We start from the raw sequence: 22,184 nt of genomic DNA on the forward strand, positions 1-22,184 counted from the left end.
GCCGCCTCTCTGAGGTCTGTTCGGGCTGTAGGAGGGAGGGCCGCTGTTCCGAGACACGGCCCTGAGTGTGTCCTTCCCGCCTGTCCCCCACGGCACCCCCAGTGCCCGGGTGCCCGCCCAGGCGTGCGCTGCTGGCGGCGGACCTCCGGGTGGGCGCGCGCCCCGCTCCCCGGCTGGAGTCCTTCCCTACCTTGTTTGTCTGTTGGACGCGCGGGGAGAGGACGAGCCTGAGCGGGCGGGGGCGGCAGGCTCGACCCGCGGGGGCTGGAACCCAGGACCCCGCGACCACGACCTGAGCCGAAGGCAGATGCTCGCCGACTGAGTGGCCCCGTCCTTGTGGGCACGTGGGGGACGAGGGGGACCCACTTCTCTGCGGTGCGGGGCCGCCCTGGTCACCCGCGCCACGGCCGGACTCGGTGGGCAGGACTCGGTGACCCGGACGGGGAAGCAAGCGCCCCCCGGAACGTGCGCGCGGACGCGGCGGGGGTAGCACTCGGGGCCGCCGTATGCGCGGGCACCGCGGTGGGGACCCCTGGGCCACCTCCCTGCTCCAGAGGCGCGCGCACACAGTCGGGTTGGCCAGCGCGCTGCCTGGGTCCGCAGCAGTCACCCTCCGGACCCCGGTGTCCCCCGGTGACCGGGACGGCAGAGCCAGGACAGCGTGACGGAGGTTTTTAAACTTGAAGCCTCTGCAAGTCCCGACGGCGAGGACGGCAGGACGGTTGCAGGAAGTCAGGCGCACGGGGCGCTGGGGTTTAGGACGGAGCCGGGGACCCGCGCTGCGCTGTCCCGGGGGCCGGGGGTGAGCTGCGCGTGCGCGCTGCCGTCCACACCCCCCGCCCCGTCCACCCCACCCCGTCCCGAGGGCCGAGAGGCGACGTCAGCGTGGGTGGGGTGACAAAGCGGGAACGCAGGTGCATTTTCAGAAAACTGTCCTAGAAGGTGACTGTCGGTCAGGGGCTCCCGGGGCGGGGCGGGCCGGACGGACGCGGCGGCCGGCTCTGGGCCCCTCGCTCCTCGCCCCAAGCCAGCTCTGCTGTGCGGCCCTCAGCTGGGCGCTTCCTCTGAGTAGGGACTTCCGAGACCGCGTCGTGCCTCGGTGCTGCGGAGGGTGTCGTAGACGCGGGGCCCCGCGGGGCGACCGCGGCAGTGTCGGTGCAGAGAACATGCCGCGGGACCCTCTGGCCGCAGGGACTCGTTGAGGCCGCCGGTTCCGCCCGTGCTGCGGTGACCGGCGCGGATGTGTTCCTCCCGCAGGGACACGTGGGACCCCTGGCGCCACAGCGGCCGGGGTGCTGTGGGGCGCACAGCCGTGGGGCTCAGTGAGCTCACGGACGCCGATGGGGGCCTCTGCGGTCGGAGGGCGAGGCGGTGTTCAGTTGTTGGAGGGCGGCGAAGCGACGGGACACCCGCACTGAACACAGAGGCTTGGAGCGGCCGCCGCGCAACAACCAGCACTGAGTCACGCGTCTCGCAGGGAGGGATTTCCTGTGCTTGAGCTCAGCCGTGTGGGATGCTGTGTCCCGCAGGCGACAGTCGTACGACTAGCAGCGGTTCCTCGGTTAGTATTCATTGAGCGCTTACTGTGTGCACATACTATACGAGGCCTTGGCAGACACCCGCTGAGCTGGACCCTTGGGAACCCTGTTTCTGCAGAACACAGTCTGTCCAGGGGTTGGCAGAACACCGCCAGCTTGTGTCCTGTTCATGAGGTTAGAATGGGTTTTACATTTTTTAATGGTCAAAGAAAAATCAAAGAGGGGGAAGTATTTTGTGACGTGTGAAAATCCTAAGAAATTCAGACTTCAGTATCCCAGAGCCTTACTGCATTTTCAGTGCGTAGCAGAGTTGAATGGTGCGGACAGACTCCTACCGTTTGTCTGAGCCTGAGCTATAGACCGCCTGGCCCTCCACAGAGGTTTGTCAACTGCTCATCTGACCCTATGGCAGGAAAAATAGTCTGGATATTGGGGACCCCCGGGAGAGTGTGACGTCCTTGTCTTGTGTCATCGCAGGCTGGGGGACTTGGATTTGCTCAACTCTAGCAGCCCAGATCTGGGGTCCAGGGACCTCTGATCGCACACTGGTTTCATTTGGGAACTAGCTGTGCTGAGATACTCTTTCCACAAGTTCGTTTTTTGCTAAGATACGCTTCTGCAGCTGAAAATCTGGGTCTCTAAAGAGCATTAAAAATTCCAGACCATTCAGTCATGAGTGCTCATTCCTGTCATGGCGCGTGGTGTCTCGTCAGTAATGACCTGGGGATCAAGGGTTACTCATCCCTTCTTTGAGCTAAAACCATCATAAGGTCCTGAGTGTGGCTGAATTGCCGGACTCGTGTTTTCTCTGTGGCACGTACCCAGCCTCTTCCAGTTTGCTCCGAGGGGCCCTTCTGGTGATGGAGACGAGTCCCTGACTCAAGAAGATGTTTAAGATTGTCCATTATTTTCCCCATGAGGAAAGCAGCCTCTCGGTCAACTGTCGTGTGTTTGAGAGCTTCTCGCTTGAGTCTCACATTCGTAACACACCTGCAGGCACGTGATCATTGTCCTCTGAGAACGGTTACAGCAACTTTGGCCACGTGATGCCAAGGCTTTCCCGATTATTTGTAGACACTGACCCGAGTTATCCCTCTGTGCCGATGTGAAGTTACTGGAACTCACGGGCTACGGAGAGGCCTTTCCTGAGGGCGCCTGCAGCCTGCAAGGAGAGAATGTGTACAGGTCTGCAAAGCCTGAGGAAGAATTGGGTCTGGAATAGCCTGCAGATGTCTAAAAGCTTTAGTTTTATTTTTCTGACCTTGTTTTAAAGAGCAATCTGCTTAGTTCTGTTACAGACAGAGTAGCATTTCCCTGAGAAGCTGCTCCTTTAATTTCTGTTCAAGTGGCTTTTTCAAGCCACCTTCAGTGTCTTGGTTTGGCTGAACTGACACAGTTGAAATGCTGTGACTGTCGCTAAGAGATCTCACGCCCTGACGGAGGCTGTAGCGCATCCTTCCTTTCTTCGGTGAAACCGTAAAGCTCTGAGTTACAACAGGGAGGGGCCGCAGCACAAGCCCATCAGCTTAGCAAGTGTGCAGGCATCTTGCGGCGAACGCTTGGTCTTCAGAAACGGGGGGAGAGGCCGCGCGTGCATGCAGGGTCTCTCGTAGGCATGAGCTCCTGCATCGAGGCCCACGGCTGGAAGCCGGTCCAGGAAGCATGCACTTGCCACCCCCTGAGTGCCCAGGGAGCCGAGGTCCAGGCACAGAAGCCCGTCGACTGGACATCTGCAGGAGAACCCTTGTCTGTCCTCACAAGATTGGGGGGGGGGGGGGGGGGGGGTTTTTTTTTTTTTTCCTTAAGATTTTGCATATTGGAGACAACACAAGCAGTGCAGGGGAGCAGAGGGAGGGAAGCAGGCCCCCCACTGAGCAGAGCCCAATGCGGGGCTCGATCCCAGGCCCCCAAGATCATGACCTGAGGCAAAGGCAGACACTTCACTGATGGAGCCCCCCAGTGCCCCTGACAGAGGTGTTTGAATTAATTTATTTTCTCCGTCTCTAAACGAATAAAGAAGAGGAGTTAGATTCACATGAAGAGTGAAGTACTGCGTGGGCTGACGTTGAGCACAGAGAGAAAACCACCTTCCTGCACAGATGTGGGATCCCCAGTCACTGGGTGAGGGCAGCTCTTGCCCACGTCTCTCCACTGCTCTCTCGAGGGCTCCCCGGGTTGGGCTGGAGGTACTCGAGAGAGGAGAGTCTTCCTGCTCTGCTTCCTCGAGGGAAGGTTGGGAACAGTATGTGTGGGGCCTAGAAATCACGCTTCACTACGTGACGTGTTGCTTGTGAACTTCCGTAAATTGTACGTCACCTGTTGAAACACCCTTAACCCGACAGGTGGAATTGCAGGATGCCTGACCTGTTAACAGGTTGGTGTTTTATTTGCATCTACGCAGATTCATGATTGAATGATCAGACGGATACCTACGGTCAGCAGTTGTAGTAGCACATCCAAAATATTGGGGAGTTAACATGACAGAGCACGTAGCTGGAAGCTTCGTTTTCATTCTCCTCCGTGGTGAGAGAGTGTGGGTTTCCCACAGGTGAGCGGAGCAGCGGGCGTCTTGGCCCATTACCCCTTCTCTTCTCCGGTTCTGACGGTCCATCAGGTGCTCGTTTCTGGAGAGAGCAGCGTGGGGGAGAACGTCCATGTTGCAAGAACGTTTGTCCAGCATCAGGAATAGCTGACCGTGTTTCCCCTGCCCAGAGAGCCCCGCACACGCCCCTGGGTGCGCACAGCTGCACACCGATGGCTTTCTCTGGGGTGCTGGCTTTGGAGGCAGCCGCTGGTGGTTCCCACGTGTTGCTGGGGGTCGTGTGAAAAATGAGAATCCACAAGGTACCACAGAGCTGCCCCTGCCCCCGCGACTCTAAACCCGGAGTCCAGGAAGTGTGGTCAGCTCCAGACCTGACTGGGTGCTCCGGCTCGGTCACGTGTCCCAGCCACCTGAGGATCGAGCAGAGCACGCAGGGACCATCCCTCAGGGATGCTGACCCCGGTGTGACCATGTGGGCTCACTGGTCTCTGGGCTGTGCTTGCTGGGCTGGAAGCCCAGCCGTGTTTCCCGGAAGTTCACCAGTGTCTCTGGGTGTGGACAGACTTGCACAACTGCTCTGTGCCAGGCATCGGTTAGACGCCGTGTGCATGGGTCACACGGCAGCCCCGCACAGCAGAAGCAGTAATTGTACCAGAGTCCACATGAGAAGTGGAAAGAAGGGGTCAGGGTTATTGTTTATGGTTTTTATGAATTTTATTTGTCATTTCTGCATGCATCGTGGGGCGCGAATGCAGGACCCCAAGATCACGTGTTGTGTGTTCTTCCGACCGAGCCAGCCCGGCGCCCTGGGAAGGCACCACATAGAACGGGAAGTGCAGGAAGCCACACGTCCAGGAAGGAAAGCAGTTGACCATTTTCCGTTCAGGTGGTTTAGTGTTGTGTGTGGGTGACCGGTTCACACGCCCCAGCGAAGACTCAGTTACCTGGGGAATGCTGGCTCCTGCCTCCAGTCCGCCACTGTGTTGGGGCGACGTCCGGCACGGACAGCCCTTTGGGAGCGGTGGCTCCAGTGGGCAGGGACCCATCCTCTGGGGGCCCGCGGGTGATGGCAGCTGGGATGTGCTGTCCGCACCGAGTCAGCCGCGCGGAACGGCCTCCGTAGAGCGGGGGCTGCCGGGAGCCCTCAGCCTCGATGGAGCAAGTGGGACGTTCATCTTTGCGCGCCGTCTAGAAATAACACGAAAGGGAGAGGCCCGTCTTTTTCTCTTTGCATGAATTTAGATTTTCTGAGACATAAATTGAAGAACCTAATTAGCTCTTCAGGTCAGGCTGATAGAAATTGGGGTTACTACTGAACAGACCCCGTAACCCTTGAAAACAGATAAGCAGGTGTGCAGCTGTGCTGTACGGAATTCACAGGTGACATGGACTTTAGAGGAATCGTGTATGTTGAAATTCACCCTTTAATATTACTAATTTAAAATGTTCCCGAAAGGGTTTCGGCCAACTTTTCTTCTCTTTCTCTCTCTCTCTTTTTTTTTTTTTTTTTTGATAAAATAAGTGATTCTACATCATGTCATTATTACATCATCATTCGTTGTATCTGAAAATGGTTGAAGTTCTAAATATCAAGAAAAAATGTGTAATTCTGTGAGGTCTTACGTCAAATACAACCTGTTTCCGTTTTACTGTCACATTAAATGCTACGCACGTTTAGGATTTCTTTGTGTCAAACGCATTGGAAATAGTGCAGGTTTGAATACAATCTTTGCATACTGTATCTTTTATATATAAAGTCTTTTACATGAACCAGACCTGTCAATAATCACATTTTGTGTCTGGCCTTTTCTGTTTTTAACAGAGCATCAAGAAGAAAAACACAAACAAACAGGAGATGAGCACGTACTTGCGGTTCATTGTCTCCCGCATGAAGGAACGGGTAAGCCCGCTCGGCGGTCGGGACCTCCCAGAGCTCGCGTCCTGACCCTTCCCGACCGGAGAGCACCCCAGGGCCTTTACGGCGGCATCGGGTGCAGAATGCTGCGGCCCGAGGTCCTTTGTCGGTAACGGCTGTTCTGCTTCGTCAGGCGGCCCTGGAACGGAAGTGGGGGCGTCCGACACTCTTAGTCCTCACTGATCCATTTCTGTTCCATCTTTTATTTCTCAAAATCTTTAGTTGAAGTGTAGTTGGCGCGCAATATCATATTATTGGCAGGTGCACAACACCGTGATTCGACCTTTGTATGCACGACTCCGTGCTCACCAGTAAGAGCAGGCGCACAACGCGAGGGCGGCACTGCGCACTGTTCCCCGTGTTGCTGTTCGTCCTCGTGATTTATTTACTTAAGTTCGTCCCTGCTGATTTATTTACTTAAGGTTTTATTTATTTATTTAATTTATTTAATCGACACAGAGAGGGAACACAAGCAGAGGCGGAGGGAGAGGGAGAAGCAGGCTTCCTACCCAGCAGGGAACCCGACACGGGGCTCGATCCCAGGACCCTGGGATCATGACCTGAGCTGAAGGCAGATGCTTAACTACTGAGTCCCCCCCAGGTGCCCCATGACTTACATATTTTATAAGTGGAAATTTGCACCTATTCCTGTCAATCCCCGACGCTCCCCCTGTCTGCGAACCACCACTTTGTTCTCTGTAGTTAAGAGTCTGGTTGGTTGGTTGGATTTTAGATCCCGCGTACAAGTGAAATCATGTGGTGTGTCTTTCTCTGACACCCTCATTCGCGTAGCGTAACACCCTGTACTCCTGTCCATGTCATTGCAAACAGAAAGATTCCGTTCTTCCTGTTGGCTAAGTGGCATTCCTTTGTGTACATAAACCTCTTCTTCTTTATCTGTCCTTCGGGTGAAGGACGTCTGGGCTCTTTCTGCAGGTTAGCTGTCGTGGCCATTGCTGCTGTGCACATTGGGGTACAGATGGCCCTTCTTTTCACTGCATCTGTATCTTTGGGGTAAATACCGAGGAGCGTAGTTGTAGAGTTGTAGGGTAGCTCTATTGTTTACACCATGAGGCACCTCCATGCTGTTTTCCAGAGTGGCTGCACCAGCTTGCATTCCCACCGACAGTGTAGGAGGGATCCCCTTTCTCCGCATCCTCGCCAGCATCTGTTGTTTCCTGACTTGTTGATTTTAGCCATTCTGACTGGTGTGAGGTGATATCTCATTGTGGTTTTTTTGTTTTGTTTTGTTTTGTTTAAGATTTTTATTTATTTATTTGACAGAGAGAGATCACAAGTAGGCAGAGAGGCAGGCAGAGAGGGGGAAGCAGGCTCCCCGCTGAGCAGAGAGCCCGATGTGGGGCTCGATCCCAGGACCCTGAGATCATGACCTGAGCCGAAGGCAGAGGCTTTAACCCACGGAGCCAGCCAGGCGCCCTTGGCTTTTGTTTCCCTTGCCTCAGGGGCTGTCTCTGAAGAATACTGCCAGGTTGATGTGCAAAGTTTACTGCCTGTGTTTTCTTCCGGGATTTATGTAGTTTCAGGTCTCACATTTGGGTCTCTACTCCATTTTGAGTTACTGTTTATATATGGTGTAAGAAAGTGTCCAATTTCAGGGCTCCTGGGTGGCTCAGTCATTAAGTGTCTGCCTCCGGCTCGGGTCATGATCCCAGGGGCTGCGTTGTGAAGCCTGCTTCCCCTCTGCCTCTCCCCCTGATTGTGCACTCTCTCTCCCTGTCAAATAGATAAATAAAATCTTTAAAAAAAAAAAAAAAGTGCCCAATTTTCACAGCACGCTTTATGGAAGAGATGGTCTTTCCCTGTTATATATTCCTATCTCCTTTGTTGTAGAAACATTAATATTTTTACGATTTTAATACATTTATCAAAATGAACATTTAACGGATACATCTAAAATGAAGTGGAATTTTCCAAATAATTGTTCTATCAAAACCCTAAAAATGTCGCCTGAAATGATAGAGTACACGTACGTTTTTCTGGTAAATTCTGTCGTTTAGAATCGTCTCACTTGTGTCTCGGGCTGTGTTTGAGACCTGCATCTGCTGACCTTTCAGGCCATAGACCTCAACAAGAAGGGCAAGGACAACAAGCACCCGATGTACCGGAGGCTGGTGCACTCGGCGGTGGACGTCCCCACCATACAGGAGGTAAAGCCGCCCTCGGTCCCGCTGCCCATGCCCCCAGAGCTCCCGGGTGACTCCGCAGCTCCCAGCCGCACCAGATTCCGCTGCCTTCCTCCCGGAGGGCTGCCCGCCCACCTGCCTCCTAAGCATAAAGGGCCCCGCGCTGCTCTGTGCACGGACCCAGCGTTCTCGGTGGGAGGCCCGGTGGGAAGCCACCATAGCTCCCGGAGGCTCAGTCAGAGCAGCCGCGGGGGTCGGCTCAGGTGATGCTCCGATTCGGGGTCCCCGTCTGGTAGGCTTTGCTCACTTGAGCCGTGCCGCGCGGGCGTCTCTCTCAAGGGAACGGTGGGACCCGAGTCCTGGGAAGCCGCAGACTGAACCTGAGCAACACGGAGATGATAATCAGAAAACTTAGCTCTCCTGTTCTGTTTTGTTTTGCTTTGTTTTAAAGATTTTATTTATGTATTTGACAGAGACATAGCGAGGGAGGGAACACAAGCAGGGGGAGCGGGAGAGGGGGAAGCAGCTCCCGGCTGAGCAGGGAGCCCGACGTGGGGCCCAGGCCCAGGACCCTGGAATCACGACCCGAGCTGGAGGCAGATGTCCAATGACTGAGCCACCCAGGAGCCCTAAAACTTGACTATTCTTAAGAGTGCTTAATTTTACCTCTTCTGGCCAAGGTTTTTTGATGGCTTTGTTAATGTGTGATTAAAAGTTGCAGTAAAATCCAGAACATTGTAACATGTTTCCAGTTAGGATTGCTGAAGCGCTCGTTCTGTACTTGGCATGTCACTTTGAATGTAAGTAAGACTTTGTGTTGCCGTAATAGCTCATAGGGGACCGCAGGAATCCTCTGGAGTCATTCCACAAGTTTCTCAGTCCCCGTGGCCGCTGGGAGGGACTGAAGGTGCAGGAGTTCAGTAGAAGAGTAGTTGAGAAAGTGGCCAGGAGAGCCTGGAACAAAGCAGGGAGTTCTCACCTCCTCTCCTGCCCCGGGTTCCATGTCCTCAAGCAAAGCCTCCTCTCCTAAACCCTAACGTCCCTGAGGACAATGAAGGCTCCAGCTGCCCTTCCTCCCCCTGCACAGCCCCACCCTGGCTCCGCTTCCTCCTCTCCCTGAGGGCACCTTCCACGCTCTGCCTAGTTGGATCCTGTCTAATGGTAGAGCAGGCAAGCTGGGGGTGCAGCAGACGGCGCTGTGAGGGGCGCAGGTGCGGCCCAGGAGTGGACAGCTCTGTAGGGAAGAGAAAGAGGAAGACAAGATTGTATGTCTTCTGTAGCTTACGGTTCAGACCAAAGTCGGTGCCGCGATGGGGCCAACATCAGACATCCCGGAGTGGCTTTGAGAATGCTGGGTGTGTATCAGCCCCCTGGAAGCTGTAGACCACACCACTGCGTGGGCGCCTGGAGCCCAGGGCAGTCAGACACTCAGACGGGGGCTCCGATGCTGGTACTTGTGAATCCGCCCTGTGACCTGTTGGTGGTGGGCGCAGCAGCACCTCCAGCACAGGGGCTCCTGCAAGCCTTCTCGAAGGACGGACAACCGCAGTGGGTCTCCGGGGATTTTAACAGAACGGCCGGATCTTAGCTACTCTGGAGGCCTTTGTATTCTACATTACTTTCAAGCTGATTTCCTCAAAGTAGCACCAAGATAAGAAAAGCCCTCCCTGCTACCTCTAAATAACTTTGCTATACCTTTCTTCCAAAAACTTTGCCTCCCCTGTAAAAAATCCTCGAATTCCTTCCATAATCCTTTCCTCTGGCAGCTAAAGGCAAAGCAACAGAAAGCCCTGCGATGGAAGCCCTTTAGATGTGGCATCTAATACAGTAGAGACCCTTGCATTGCCTTGCTGCACAGAGGAACACCTAGGACTTGATTTTAAAGTTACTTGTAATTGGGTTCCTGGTCCCGCTTCAGAATTATAAATGTATCTTCTTCTCTGTGACATAAAGCATCACAGAGGCTGGTGGTGGTTGTCTTTTTTCAGTCTTTGTGCACGTATGTTGTACAGACGGTGGCTGTGTTGTTCAGGTCTCGCCAGCCCCCCGGCCAGGGCTCTCCTTTGTCACGGCGGGTCTCCGTCCTGCAGAATGAGGGGCACGCGCGTCGGGCAGAGCCCAGCTGGCCGCTGAGCGGGGTGGGTGGCCACCGGACCCCACGATCCCGGCTGCAGGCCGGCTTGTCCGGGTGCCCACACGTGTCCCTTCCATGCTGTGGAACATGGGAGTGGTCGTAGCGTCATCCTGGAAAGTTGGCGCCGTGCACCCGTGCTCTGACCCCATGTGTATAACACGAGACCCTGTCGCCCTCTGCAGAAGGTGAACGAGGGGAAGTACCGAAGCTACGAAGAGTTCAAGGCGGACGCGCAGCTGCTTCTGCACAACACCGTGATCTTCTATGGAGGTTGAATGGTTTCTCTTCTCTGTGCATGTTTCCCCCGTACCGTTCACATTCTGGGTCAGGAGATGCCTTCGATCAAATGCGATTCAGAACATCAATACTTCAATGATTTCTAAGTAGTAATGTCAGGGTTTCAACTCAAAAATATTTCGGAATGTGGTTCTGGCTTATCAAAGTGCCCAAAAGCTCCAGCTCACTAAATGATGAAAACCGCACTCCTTACCGTTTCAGACGCAAGCTTAGTTGAGGGACTTTTGATCAGCACTTTGATTGATTAATGTCCTGTCGTTCCGAAGGAGAGAAACAGGCTGCTTTGAACTTAGAGCTTCAGTACTCTGTTGAAGCAGGAAAGCTGCACAGAAAGTGTGGTTTTTGTGCCTGAACTTTATTTAAAACAGACATTTTTGTTTAAAATCGTACGTGGCCACTTTGATCACTGAAAGAAGCTGTAAATGTATGACTTCGGACCGTCTTGTGTCTCCAGATGACTGGTAATAGATCACCTCTGCCTTTCATTACAGCAGACAGCGAGCAGGCCGACATAGCCCGGATGCTGTACAAGGACACCTGCCACGAGGTACCGCCCCCCCCCTCCTGCGGAGGTCCCGGCTCGCACGCCGCCAACCAGCCATTTCCGTGAAATCATTTTATTTCCATGTTTGACGTATGTGGAAAGTAATGCAAACGGAGAGGAGAATTTGTCTAGGAAACCTGGGGTTCCGTCGAGCTGTCGAGTAACTTGTACAGAGAAAGGCTCCGTCTTCTGGAGCTGCTCTCAGGGCGTCGGCCCCCGCAGGCAGGCAGGCACGGGGCACTGGGCAGACACTCAGTAGATGTTCGCCTCGCTTTCAGTTTTACACCGAAGTACAGTCGTCGCCAGTGTCGGGTGAGTGCCAGGGTCCCGAGTCCACGTGTCCCTTGCCGCGCCTCTGGACGGGGGAGTCCCTCGAGCCACACGGCATCGGCACCCTGGGGCCGACTGTGTCCCCCATCGCTGAGACGGGCTGACGTCATGACAGACAGTCCCCTTCACCCCCTCCGCGTCCCCTTCGCCCGCGGGAACCACCAGTTTGTTCTCTGAGTTGATGAGTTCCTTTTATTTTTGTTGTTTGGATTTTCAGATTCCACAGATAAGTGAAACTAAACGGTATTTGTCTTTCTCTGACTCACTTAAATCAGTATTACCGTCTCTGGCTCCATTCATGTCCTTGCAACGGACAAGATTTCATTCTTTATAGGGCGGCTTACACTCCGCGTGTGTGCAGACCACGTCTTCTCTGTCCGTCCGTCTCTTGGGGAGCATCTCGGCTCCTTCCACAGCTTTGGCGCCGGTGGCCGTTGCTGCTGCGACACTGGGTGCCCCTTCTTTCCGCTGCGTCTGTGTCGTTGGGGTAGATACGCAGGAGTGCGGGTGGCGTCTCCCTGTGGCCTCGACTCGTGTTCCCCTGATGCTGAGTGATGTGGAGCATTTCTTCATGTGTCTTCTGTGGAGAAGTGTCTGTTCATGTCCTCTGCCCTGCTTTCTTGACTACATTATTTCTTTTGGGTGTTGAGTCCAAGAAGTTCTTTATAGATTTTGGTTACCAACCCTTTATCTGATAAGACATTTTCAAATATCTTCTCCCATTCTGTCAGTTGTCTTTTGGTTTTGTCAAATGTTTTCCTTTGTTGTGCAGAAGCTTTTGATCTTGGTAAAGTCCCAGTACTTCATTTTTATGCTTTTGTTTCTCTTGCCTTTGGAGACCTGTGTAGCAAGAAGTTGCTGCGGCTGAGGTCCCAGCAGAGGTTGCTGCCTGTGTTCTCCTCTAGGATTTTGGTGGATTCCTCTTTCACATTTAGGTCTTTGATCCTCATCTTGAGTTTATTTCCGTGCGTGGTGTAAGAACATGGCCGGTGTCATTCTTCTGCATGTGGCTGTCCAAGGTTCCCCACACCATTTGCTGAGGAAACTCACTCTCTACTGCATATTCCTTCTTCCTTTGTCACAGATAAATTGGCCGTATAGTCACGGGTGGATTTCTGGGTCTTCTGTTCGGGTCCGTCCGTGCTCATGTCTGTGCCAGAACCATCCTGTCTTTATGACCGCAGCTTTGTAATTCAGCGGGAAGTCCGGAATTGTGATGCTTCCAGCTTTATTTTCTTTTTCAAGATTGCTTTGCCTATTTGAGGTCTTGGGTGATTCCGTACAAATTTTAGGATCGTTTGTTCTAGCTCTGAGAAAAATGCTGTTGGTATTTTGGTAGGGGTTACATTCAACGTGCAGACGGCTTTAGGTCTTACAGACATTTTCACAACATCTCTTCTTTCAGTCCATGAACATGGAACACCTTTCCATTTCTTCATGTCCTCTTCAGTCTCTCTCATCAGCGTTTCACAGTTTGCAGAGTGTGCACGTCTTTCTCCCGCTTGGTCAGGCTTCTTTCTTCCCAGTATCTTACCTGGTTTTGGTGCAGTATTGAATGGGATTGATTCTTTAATTTCTCTTTGTGCTGCTTCATTATTGGTGTATAGATAAACAACAGATTTCTATACATGGATTTTGTAACCTGTGACTTGACTGAATTTATCAGTTCTAACAGTTTTTTGGTGGAATCTTTCCAGTTTAAGGTGTGGGCCATTATCTGAAAATAATGGAGGTTTTGACTTCTTCCTTGGCGACCTGGATGACCTTCATTCCGTCCTTCCTTAAGATTTAATTATGAGAGAGACGGAGACCGTGAGAGAGTGGAGGTGGGGCGGAGAAAGAGAGAGCCTGATGGGGGCTTGATCCCAGGACCCTGGGATCATGACCTGAGCCGAAGGCAGACACTTAACTGACTGAGTCACTCAGGCGCCCCTGGACGACCTTTCGTTCTCTCTGTTGTCTGACCGCTGAGGCCAGGACTTGCAGTGCTGTCACAGATAACGGTGGTGAGAGCAGACGTCCTCTTGTGTGGCTGCCCATACAGGAAAGGCTCTCACCTCTTCCCCATTGAGGGTGCTGTGGGTTGTTCGTAGACGGCCTTTATCATATATGGAGGTATTTTCCCTCGGTACCTACTTTACTGGGGGGTTTTATCATGATTGGATGTTGCGCTTTGTCTGCATCTACGGAAATGATCGTGTGGTTTTTATCCTTTCTTTTATTAACGTGGTAAATCATGTTGATTGGTTTGTGAATATTGAACCATGCTTGAAGCCAGGAATTAATCCCATTTGATTGTGTTGAGTGATTAATGTACTGTTGGATTTGATTTGTTTTTATTAAGAATTAACGCGTCTGTGTTCATTAGTGATATTGGCCTATAATTCTCTTTTTCAGTGGAGTCTATCTGGTTTTCGTATCAGGGTCTCACGGAGTAAGTTTGGGAGTTTTCGCTCATGTTCTGTTGTGTAGAATAGTTTGAGAAGGATAGGCCCCGCCCCCCGTCCGTCTAGTCGTCCGTCCGCGGACACCCGGGAGGCCTCTGTGTCGCGACTGTTGTAGATGACGCCGCAGTGATCTCGGGGAACACGTGTCCCTGCGGCTTAGTGGTTGGCTTCCTTGACAGACACCCGGTAGCAGGACTCCTGGGTCACAAGGCAGCTCTGTTTTTAACTTTTTAAGGATCGTCTGTACTGTTCTCCACAGTGGCCGCCCAGCCTGCTCCCACCAGCGGTGCCCGAGGTTCCCCTTTGTCTGCGTCCTGTTCCTTGGTTGTTGGTTCGCGCCTCAGACAGGTGTGAGCGACAGCTCAGTGGAGTTCTGATCTGATTTCCCCGATGACCAGTGACATTGCGTCTCCTCACATGTCTGTTGGCCGTGTGTCATCTTTGGAAAAATGTCTGTTTACTTCCTCTTCATTTTTAATTGATTTTTTTTTTTTTTTTTTTGGTTTTTAGGTGTGGTAGTTCTTTACGTATTTTGGATTTAACCCTTTATTGGATATATCATTTGCAGATATCTTCTCCCATTCATTAGGTTGCCTTTTCGTTTTGTTGACTGTTTCCTTCACTGTGCAGAAATGTTGCCTCTTTGAATGAACGATACACGTTGGAGCTCCGAGATAGATGTCACAGGCAAAAAACCCAACAACAGAGTTTATACAGGGAACTGTTGCACACAGTTTATTCAGTCAATAAATGAAATGTATATTAGGGAATGTCCTTTTGGTTTGATACACACATGTGAAAACCATACTAAATCTTGCAGAATTGTCTTTATCTATATAAAAACTCTTTTTTCTTGATTTCAAATTTGGCCTTTTTTTTTCTCTTATTTAGCAAATATTTATTGAGTGTCTGCTCTATGCTGTGCAGTATTTTAGGGATAAAGTGGCGGCCGAGGTACTGCTTTCTGCTCATGGGGCTGTACTCTGAAGAAAAACTCAAAAAAGAAACAGACAAAACATGTCTTTACAAGTCGTGGAAGAGTGTTAGGAAGGCCACAGGGGCGGATGCAGAGCGTGAGGAACGAGGCGGCGCACGCGCTGCTGTTGCTGGTCCTGGGGACAGAAGGGGGCCGGCCGCGGGGCCCGGGCTGAGAGCCGCGAGCAGACGCGCAGCTGGTGGGGCCCGGGCTGAGAGCCGCGAGCAGACGCGCAGCTGGTGTGCACGCGCAACGGGCTGCTCTCCCAGTGTTTACTGGAAAGTGAAATGGTTAAACTTAGAAAGAATCTTCAAGCCTGACGATGCATGTAAGAGAATGTTAATGTACATGGACGTTTTACAGGGTTGGATGTTCATGGTTTATGTGGGCTAAAATAGTTGCTTTTCTTTTCTAGCTGGACGAACTGCAGCTTTGCAAGAACTGCTTCTATCTGTCAAATGCTCGTCCTGACAATTGGTTCTGCTATCCTTGTGTATGTGAGATTTTGTGATTTTCCGTTTTTTACCTCTTAAGTATGTGAGGTATTATTCTAAGGAAGTTATTTCCAGTTTGCTCAAGGATTACAGTCCTTCCTAGATATTTTTCTTTGTATATAGTATATATGGTTTTGATGATTATGAAACCTGAAACAGAGGGTTAACAACTTGGCATCATTATCCATCTCGGACTTTAAAATGAGGAACTTAAGAACGAACTCTGGGTCCCTTAATATTTATCACAGAGTGAATTTCTGCCTTTCCCCTCAGTCTTTCACAAGAAGTATAAGGTTTTGTGTGTGTTTGTGGCTGTATGCTGTGCCCTGGGGTGACGTGATTTCAGGGAAGGGTCTCTCTCTCCGGGACTGGAGGGGCAGCACCCAGGCCCTGGGTGCCCGCAGCTGCTTCCTGACCTCACTGTGCCTCCCAGGCCCGTGGGCGTCGCTCTGAGCCGGTGAGCCTGCACCGGGCCTGCCAGTCCCCTTCATGACTGGGTCCAGGTGTTGGGGCGCCGCTCCCGGCGGTGAGGACAGGGCATTTGCCGCGTTGCGCACATGCCTCGGCTGGCCGCGGGGACCGCCTAGCCCCTGCATGCTGACGCCTGTCTGTCTGGAGAGCGGAGTCTCCGTATCGCTGCTTTATGCAGGTTGCAATTTTTTGGTATTTTTCTTGAAGGCAGAACCAATCTGAGAAAAACTTATATGTTTTTAAGAGTTAAACCGTTTTCAAGACAATGGACTGTACTCACTAGATTGTTCACAATTAGTGCTGTGCTTCTATTTAATACTTTAAAAGTAACGTGATGCAGTAAAACATTTTATTTCCAGATACCTAACCATGAACTCGTTTGGGCCAAGATGAAAGGCTTTGGGTTCTGGCCGGCCAAAGTCCTGCAGAAAGAGGACAACCAGGTGGACGTCCGCTTCTTCGGTCACCATCACCAACGGTGAGCATGGCCCGTCCGTCACTGACTGCCCGGTAACTCCGGGTGCCCACCAGGTGGGCCGTGGTGTTGGGAGGGCCCCTCTGTCAAAAGCAGGCAGAACTTACTCTGAACTTACTCTGAAACAAGTCACACATCACTTTTTTTTTTCTTTTTTTTCCCTTTGTTATCCATTTTTTCCTTTTGTTAAGCATTGATTTATTTTGGGTAATTGTCTTTCCTTTTTTCTTGAAAATTCAATAGGGTACGTAAGTACAGGGGGAAAAAGTTAATAAAACCAGGAAACCTGCTACCCAGAACAGGAAATCACTAATGGCTTTGTCGTTTTTACCGTCTGGGTTTGTTTGGGGGTTTTTTGGTCTTGGTTTCTTTTGGGCTTGTGAAGTGAAATGGTCGCGGTTTGTGCCTGACGGGGTGGGGCAGTGAGGCAGGGGTTTGGGAGGGCAGGACGTGGTGTCCGTCACCTTCCCCGGGCTCCGTTCAGAGCCACACACAGAAGTTGGTGACTAGGGAGCTGGGGGCCGTGTGGACGCTGTGGTCCAGGACGCTGTGTTCGAATTACACACGTGTCACTCCCAGACCTTGTTTCCAACCTAGACTTTCAGGCTCCTGTTGCGAGGGAGACACGTACACCAAAGCCTAAGTGCTGGCATTGTGTCACGCGAGAACACGTGTGTCCCCAAGTGAGAACTGGTTTTGTTACTGTAAACTTGGTTTTGTACGTTATTTCATACAAAGACTGTGAACTTCCCTATGAAATCATAGCTGCTTCCTTCACGGGGACGTTAAGACCTAAACATTTATCGAGGACAGAAGCGTCGTTCTGAGTGATGCTGTCGGTAGCGGGGCTGACTGGACACGGACCAGGTTCTCAGCCGCAGCCGCAGGGAAGGTGCCACGTCCGTGACATGGTCTGAAGGCCTTTGCGAGCCTGCAGGGCCGTCTGTGGGCCTGACCCGTGGGGTTTGCGCCATTGTCACCACTGTGAGAAGCCACACGGCAAGGGACAGCGTTCCTCTCCGTCGTTTTCATTTAAATAGAGGTTCAGCGGCAGGAATTTTTACTGGAATTTAAAAAATTAAAAAGAAACAAACAAGCCAAAAAAAGAAAGTTTCGTGGCAAGAAACCTGCAGTGAATTTCCAAAAGCGTAGTCTGCCCCTTCACAGACAGACGCACACTTCACGGTCACTCGGGGCAGGAGACCAAGTAATGCAGAGGGGAGTGTGAGCTGTGCTGGTTTCATTGTTCCCTGCCCCCCCCCCCCCCGGCGTGTCCCGTCTGCCACCAGAACAGGCGGCCGCAGCGCACGCGAGCAGGGACAGGGAGGAGAGTGTCCGGCTCAGCTGCTGGCCGCCAGCGCGGACCCGTAGTCTGGTCACCCGCGGCGTGGGCTGCAGTAAGACACGCCTCAGAAGGGTCAGTGCTTAGTGGGTCGTGCGCAGCACGGATGTCCTAAAGGTCTGCGCTACCGTGGGAATCCGGGTGACGTCAGGTACTGTTAACGTAGTAAAACCGAGAGTTTGGGTGTTTGATAAAATGTTCGAACTGGTTAGTGTGTCTTTTACAGTCTTTCATCCACGGTCAGATAGCCTTATGCAATCTTCAACCATGAGTGGTATTTTTCTGTCATCTGGTATATTATGCAGATCATATTTTAAAAGAATATGTGAGCTAATCTGTTTGCGTTCTGAAGAGGGAATCACAGCGTAACATTACATTGCCAGACTTTTCCTCCTGAATTTGTTATTTCCTGGAAGATTTAATCGAAACGATTTTGGACAGATGGGGCTCCGAGGACTTTATTGTGGAAAATACAGTTAGCCGTCAAACAAGAGTGACGCTGGGTTGCCAACCCCCCTCCACGGTCAGAAATTCATGTCTAACTTCTGACTCACCCAGACCCTTGGCTGAGAACAGCCACTCTGACAACATACTCTGTGGGCTACGTGTCCACCCACGGCTCAGCCCTTGAAGACCCACGGCCTCACAGGAGATCCGGAACCCTATTCCTTTTCTGCTTACGGGGTGCCCAACACCATCCTTAAATGATGAGGACGTACCTTAAAAGTGACACTGTATCTTATTAGAATACTCGACTTATCAAAAAATGACCTGATGCGGTACTGATCACCAGTTCTCGGGAAGCAGCGTGTTTACACATGCAGAGGTCTTCCTCCGGGAGGGAAGGCTCCGTGGGAGCGTGCTGCTTCCGGGATCTGCAGGGGCCTTCCCCAGGGAGAAGGGGCGGACCAGGTCTGGGTACGCCAGCAGGGCTGCCTCTCCGCTGCGGGTGCCAGGAGCCTGCGGGGAGTCACGGGCAGGGGAAGCACGTGATTTCGAGCTCATTTGTCAACAGACCACAGAGCCGTCGGGGAGTGAGTATGTTCAGAGCGTTGAGGATCGACAGATGCGCAGATCCCACCAACTCAGGTTCTCTTGTGTTAGACTCACCGTACGTCGCAGGGCGTTTTTTGTAGCGTCGCATAACCCACGGTCCTCTTCAGTAGCAGAGCCCAGTCGCGGAGGGTTTCCGAGAGAACAGGAATGCCCGTGTGAACCGCACGGAGGCAGTTACGTCTGGTGTTAAGAGCAGATGTGAATCCATCTGATTATGTCCAAGGGATAAACAGATGTGACTGAAGTTGACAATTACCCTGATCGGTCACAGGTGCACCCAGGCCGTCCCCACGGCCAGCCGCGGAGATCTGTCTCAGGAGCATGGCCTGTAGGAGGTGACCGTGTGTTACTGCCCGGCGCATGCCGCATGCCCAGGCAGCGCTGCTGACCTCAAGAGTAAGGGCAGCCGCTCCCCCACAAGCCCTGTCTCCTCCGCTCCTCGTAGGAGAGCCGGTCGTAGCTGCCGTCCGCGTCATGGGTGGCTAATGGAGCGCGTCCGTCCGGGGGACGCCGTGGGCGGGGTACGTTCGGATGTAGCCATGGCCGCTCCGGTCCCACGGGTCCAGCCGCCGGCCTGGGACGTCAGGACCACGTGTTGACACCGCAGAGCGCAGGGCTTGTGCTGCAACGCGGGAGTCTGCACTCGTGGCTGAGGCCCACGTGCCGTGACTCCCTCGGTCTCTTCAGTCCTCAGGCTAGGGCCCCCGTCGCCGCTGGCCAGCAGGGGCAGCTGACCGCATGCAGTGACGCAGAAGACGTGAAGTGCAGATCTGTTGTGTTTGAGGTGCCACTTGCACACTGGACTGGAGGCTCCAGAGAGTCTCAGGCACCTTGCCGCGGTCCGTCTCACGCGTGCCATCCCCTCTGCTGGGAACGGCTCCCCCGCTGCGGCGCACGTGTTCCCTTGGCCACACATCGCACATCGCTTCTCAGCTGGGACACGGTTCCTTCCGGACTGAGGCTCCGCGTGTGCCGGTGCCGCTCGGTCCTGCCCCGTGGTAGTGGCTTCCCTCGCCCGTCTGCACAGCAGCTCTGTCCGCAGATGCGGCAGGATCGCCTGCTCAGGACGCACTCATCCTGCAGCGTGTGTGGTGCCTTCGTGGGCACACGGGGACGTGCAGTCACGGTGTGAGCGCCCGGGAAGCTGTTCCTGATTCTCGCCTCTTCCCGGAACTGCGTATGGTTTTGTGTGTCCCGTAACTTTGGGTCAGTATGAACGTCATTCAGAGACGCTTATTTTCTTATCAGTCCGCGGCTGAACGCTGCTGCGTCAGTGATGACCTGGAGGTCAGTGCGGACGTGCTGGAAGCGCCGCGTGGCGGGGAGCCGGGCTCAGACGCCCTCGCGTCGTGTGTGCAGTGCGTGCGGGCTCACGGCCTGCGGCTCTCGTCTGCCCGAGCCGCTGTGGGCGCCTTCCATGCTGGGCAGGAGCTGCGGCCGCTGGCCTGGCTGAGGGAAGCCGGGGCGGTGCCGGGCACACGTCGTCCACCCAGACAGCGGGTCTCACCCACGGCTGCAGGGTGTGCAGCCGCTCCGGGGCCTGCTTTGCAGGGGTGGAGAGTAGGGGCGTTCCAGAAGTTTCTAACCGCGCTCTGGTGCTCCTCGCAGGGCCTGGATCCCGTCGGAGAACATCCAGGACATCACCGTGAACGTGCACCGGCTGCACGTGAAGCGCAGCATGGGCTGGAAGCGGGCCTGTGACGAGCTGGAGCTGCACCAGCGCTTCCTCCGCGAGGGACGGTTCTGGAAGTCCAAGAATGAGGACCGTGGGGAGGAGGAGGCGGAGTCCAGCATCTCGTCCACCAGCAACGAGCAGGTGGGGGGCCCCGCAGGCGGCAGCCTGTTGATCGCCGGGGACGAGCGCACGGTCATGCTGCCCTCCCCGCGGCGGCCCTGCCGGGTCGCCTGCAGCCCCCGGCCCAATGCAGCCAGTGACCCGGCCGGTGCAGGAGCCCGGCATTCCCACCCCCACCGGGGAGCTCCGGGTGCGGGAGCCGCAGGGTTGGAGGGAGCGGAGTGCGCCCGGGAGCCGTGACTCGCGTCTCCCCTGTGGGCCCGCGACCAGGGAGCCGCGCTGTCTGAGTCACAGGCTGTTCCTCTTTCATGCCCACAGCTGAAGGTCACACAGGAACCGAGAGCAAAGAAGGGACGGCGCAATCAAAGTGTGGAACCCAAGAAGGAAGTAAGTGGCCGCGCTGCGCTGTGTGGGCGGCACGGCCCCAGAAAACGCCTCCCACGCCTCGGTCACGACAGTGTGCCCCCGCGGCGCTCACGAACACCGCTGTCAGGGAGCCTGTCGTCTGCCCGCCCGCGTCCCGGGAAGAGCTCGTGCGCGGCACAGGCCGCATCTGTCCGGCCCCAGCCCTCCCTTGTGTCGGGGTTCAGAACCTGAGGGAGTCCAAGCTCGGACTCTCAGGATGACGAGTCTGTGGTTCGGAACACTGGGGTGTCTGTTAATGAACCTGGTCTGTAGCAGTGACTCTGAGCGGGTCATGGCTTTATATCTTACAGCACAGCTTTATTTAGTCTGAGGAGAAAAGACCGTAGTGTGTGTTTGCCACAAAGTTCTACAGTTTCTGTTTGGAATTATCTTGGCTGTTGATTGCTTAGAAGTTTTGGGGTTTTTCGTTGGGTTGGCTGTGGTAAAGCACAGAGTTTACCGTCCTGACGACACCGCCGTGCTAGTCTGACCGGCCTTGCTCTTGGTCCGGCGGGCGGCCTGTCCCACGTGCACTGTGCTTGTCCTGCAGGAGCCAGAGCCGGAGACGGAAGCCGTGAGTTCCAGCCAGGAGATCCCCACGATGCCTCAGCCGATCGAAAAGGTGTCCGTGTCCACTCAGACCAAGAAGTTAAGTGCCTCCTCCCCACGTATGCTGCACCGAAGCACGCAGACCAGCGGCGACGGGCTGTGCCAGAGCGTGTGCCACGACAAGTACACCAAGATCTTCAACGACTTCAAGGACCGCATGAAGTCTGACCACAAGCGGGAGACCGAGAGGGTCGTGCGGGAAGCTCTGGAGAAGGTAAAGCGGCCTCCGTGGGCTGCGCACGACGGGGGCCGTGTCCCGGGGGCGGCCCCTCCCGGCGGGAGCGTGGGAACCTGGTCCTGGAACCCTGCGTGCCCCCGGGCCCCTGGGCGCCGAGCGGGGAGGACCCCTGGCGCCGCAGACCCCGGGCGCGGGCTCTGGGCGGGCCGGTCACCGGCTGCCGCTCTCGTCCTAGCTGCGCTCCGAGATGGAGGAGGAGAAGCGGCAGGCGGTCAGTAAAGCGGTGGCCAACATGCAGGGCGAGATGGACAGGAAGTGCAAGCAGGTGAAGGAGAAGTGTAAAGAGGAGTTCGTGGAGGAAATCAAGAAGCTGGCGACGCAGCACAAACAGCTCATCTCGCAGACCAAGAAGAAGCAGTGGGTAAGCAGCCGCGTGGCCTCGTGGTCCGCGTCGTGGACGTGCGCCGCATGCGGACGCGGAAATGCCGTGGG

General features: G+C 54.1%; 1 protein-coding gene across 8 annotated transcripts in view; it reads left to right on the forward strand.

Moving 5' to 3' along the window:
• ZMYND11 (zinc finger MYND-type containing 11) overlaps window positions 1–22,184 on the forward strand; it is a 112,479-nt gene that overhangs the window by 87,404 nt on the left and 2,891 nt on the right. For 6 of the 8 annotated variants that reach the window (XM_059403965.1, XM_059403966.1, XM_059403963.1 and 3 more), the window contains 10 exons: window positions 5,903–5,980; window positions 8,071–8,163; window positions 10,456–10,543; window positions 11,062–11,117; window positions 15,283–15,360; window positions 16,192–16,310; window positions 20,314–20,521; window positions 20,819–20,887; window positions 21,456–21,728; window positions 21,928–22,113. In XM_059403965.1, the coding sequence (XP_059259948.1) occupies window positions 5,903–5,980; window positions 8,071–8,163; window positions 10,456–10,543; window positions 11,062–11,117; window positions 15,283–15,360; window positions 16,192–16,310; window positions 20,314–20,521; window positions 20,819–20,887; window positions 21,456–21,728; window positions 21,928–22,113 (1,248 nt within the window). The remainder of the gene's footprint in view (window positions 1–5,902; window positions 5,981–8,070; window positions 8,164–10,455; window positions 10,544–11,061; window positions 11,118–15,282; window positions 15,361–16,191; window positions 16,311–20,313; window positions 20,522–20,818; window positions 20,888–21,455; window positions 21,729–21,927; window positions 22,114–22,184) is intronic. The other 2 variants (XM_059403968.1, XM_059403970.1) reach the window with 1 other exon arrangement.

The sequence above is a fragment of the Mustela nigripes genome, chromosome 6 (assembly GCF_022355385.1).
Source record: "Mustela nigripes isolate SB6536 chromosome 6, MUSNIG.SB6536, whole genome shotgun sequence".
NCBI classification, from domain to species: domain Eukaryota; kingdom Metazoa; phylum Chordata; class Mammalia; order Carnivora; family Mustelidae; genus Mustela; species Mustela nigripes.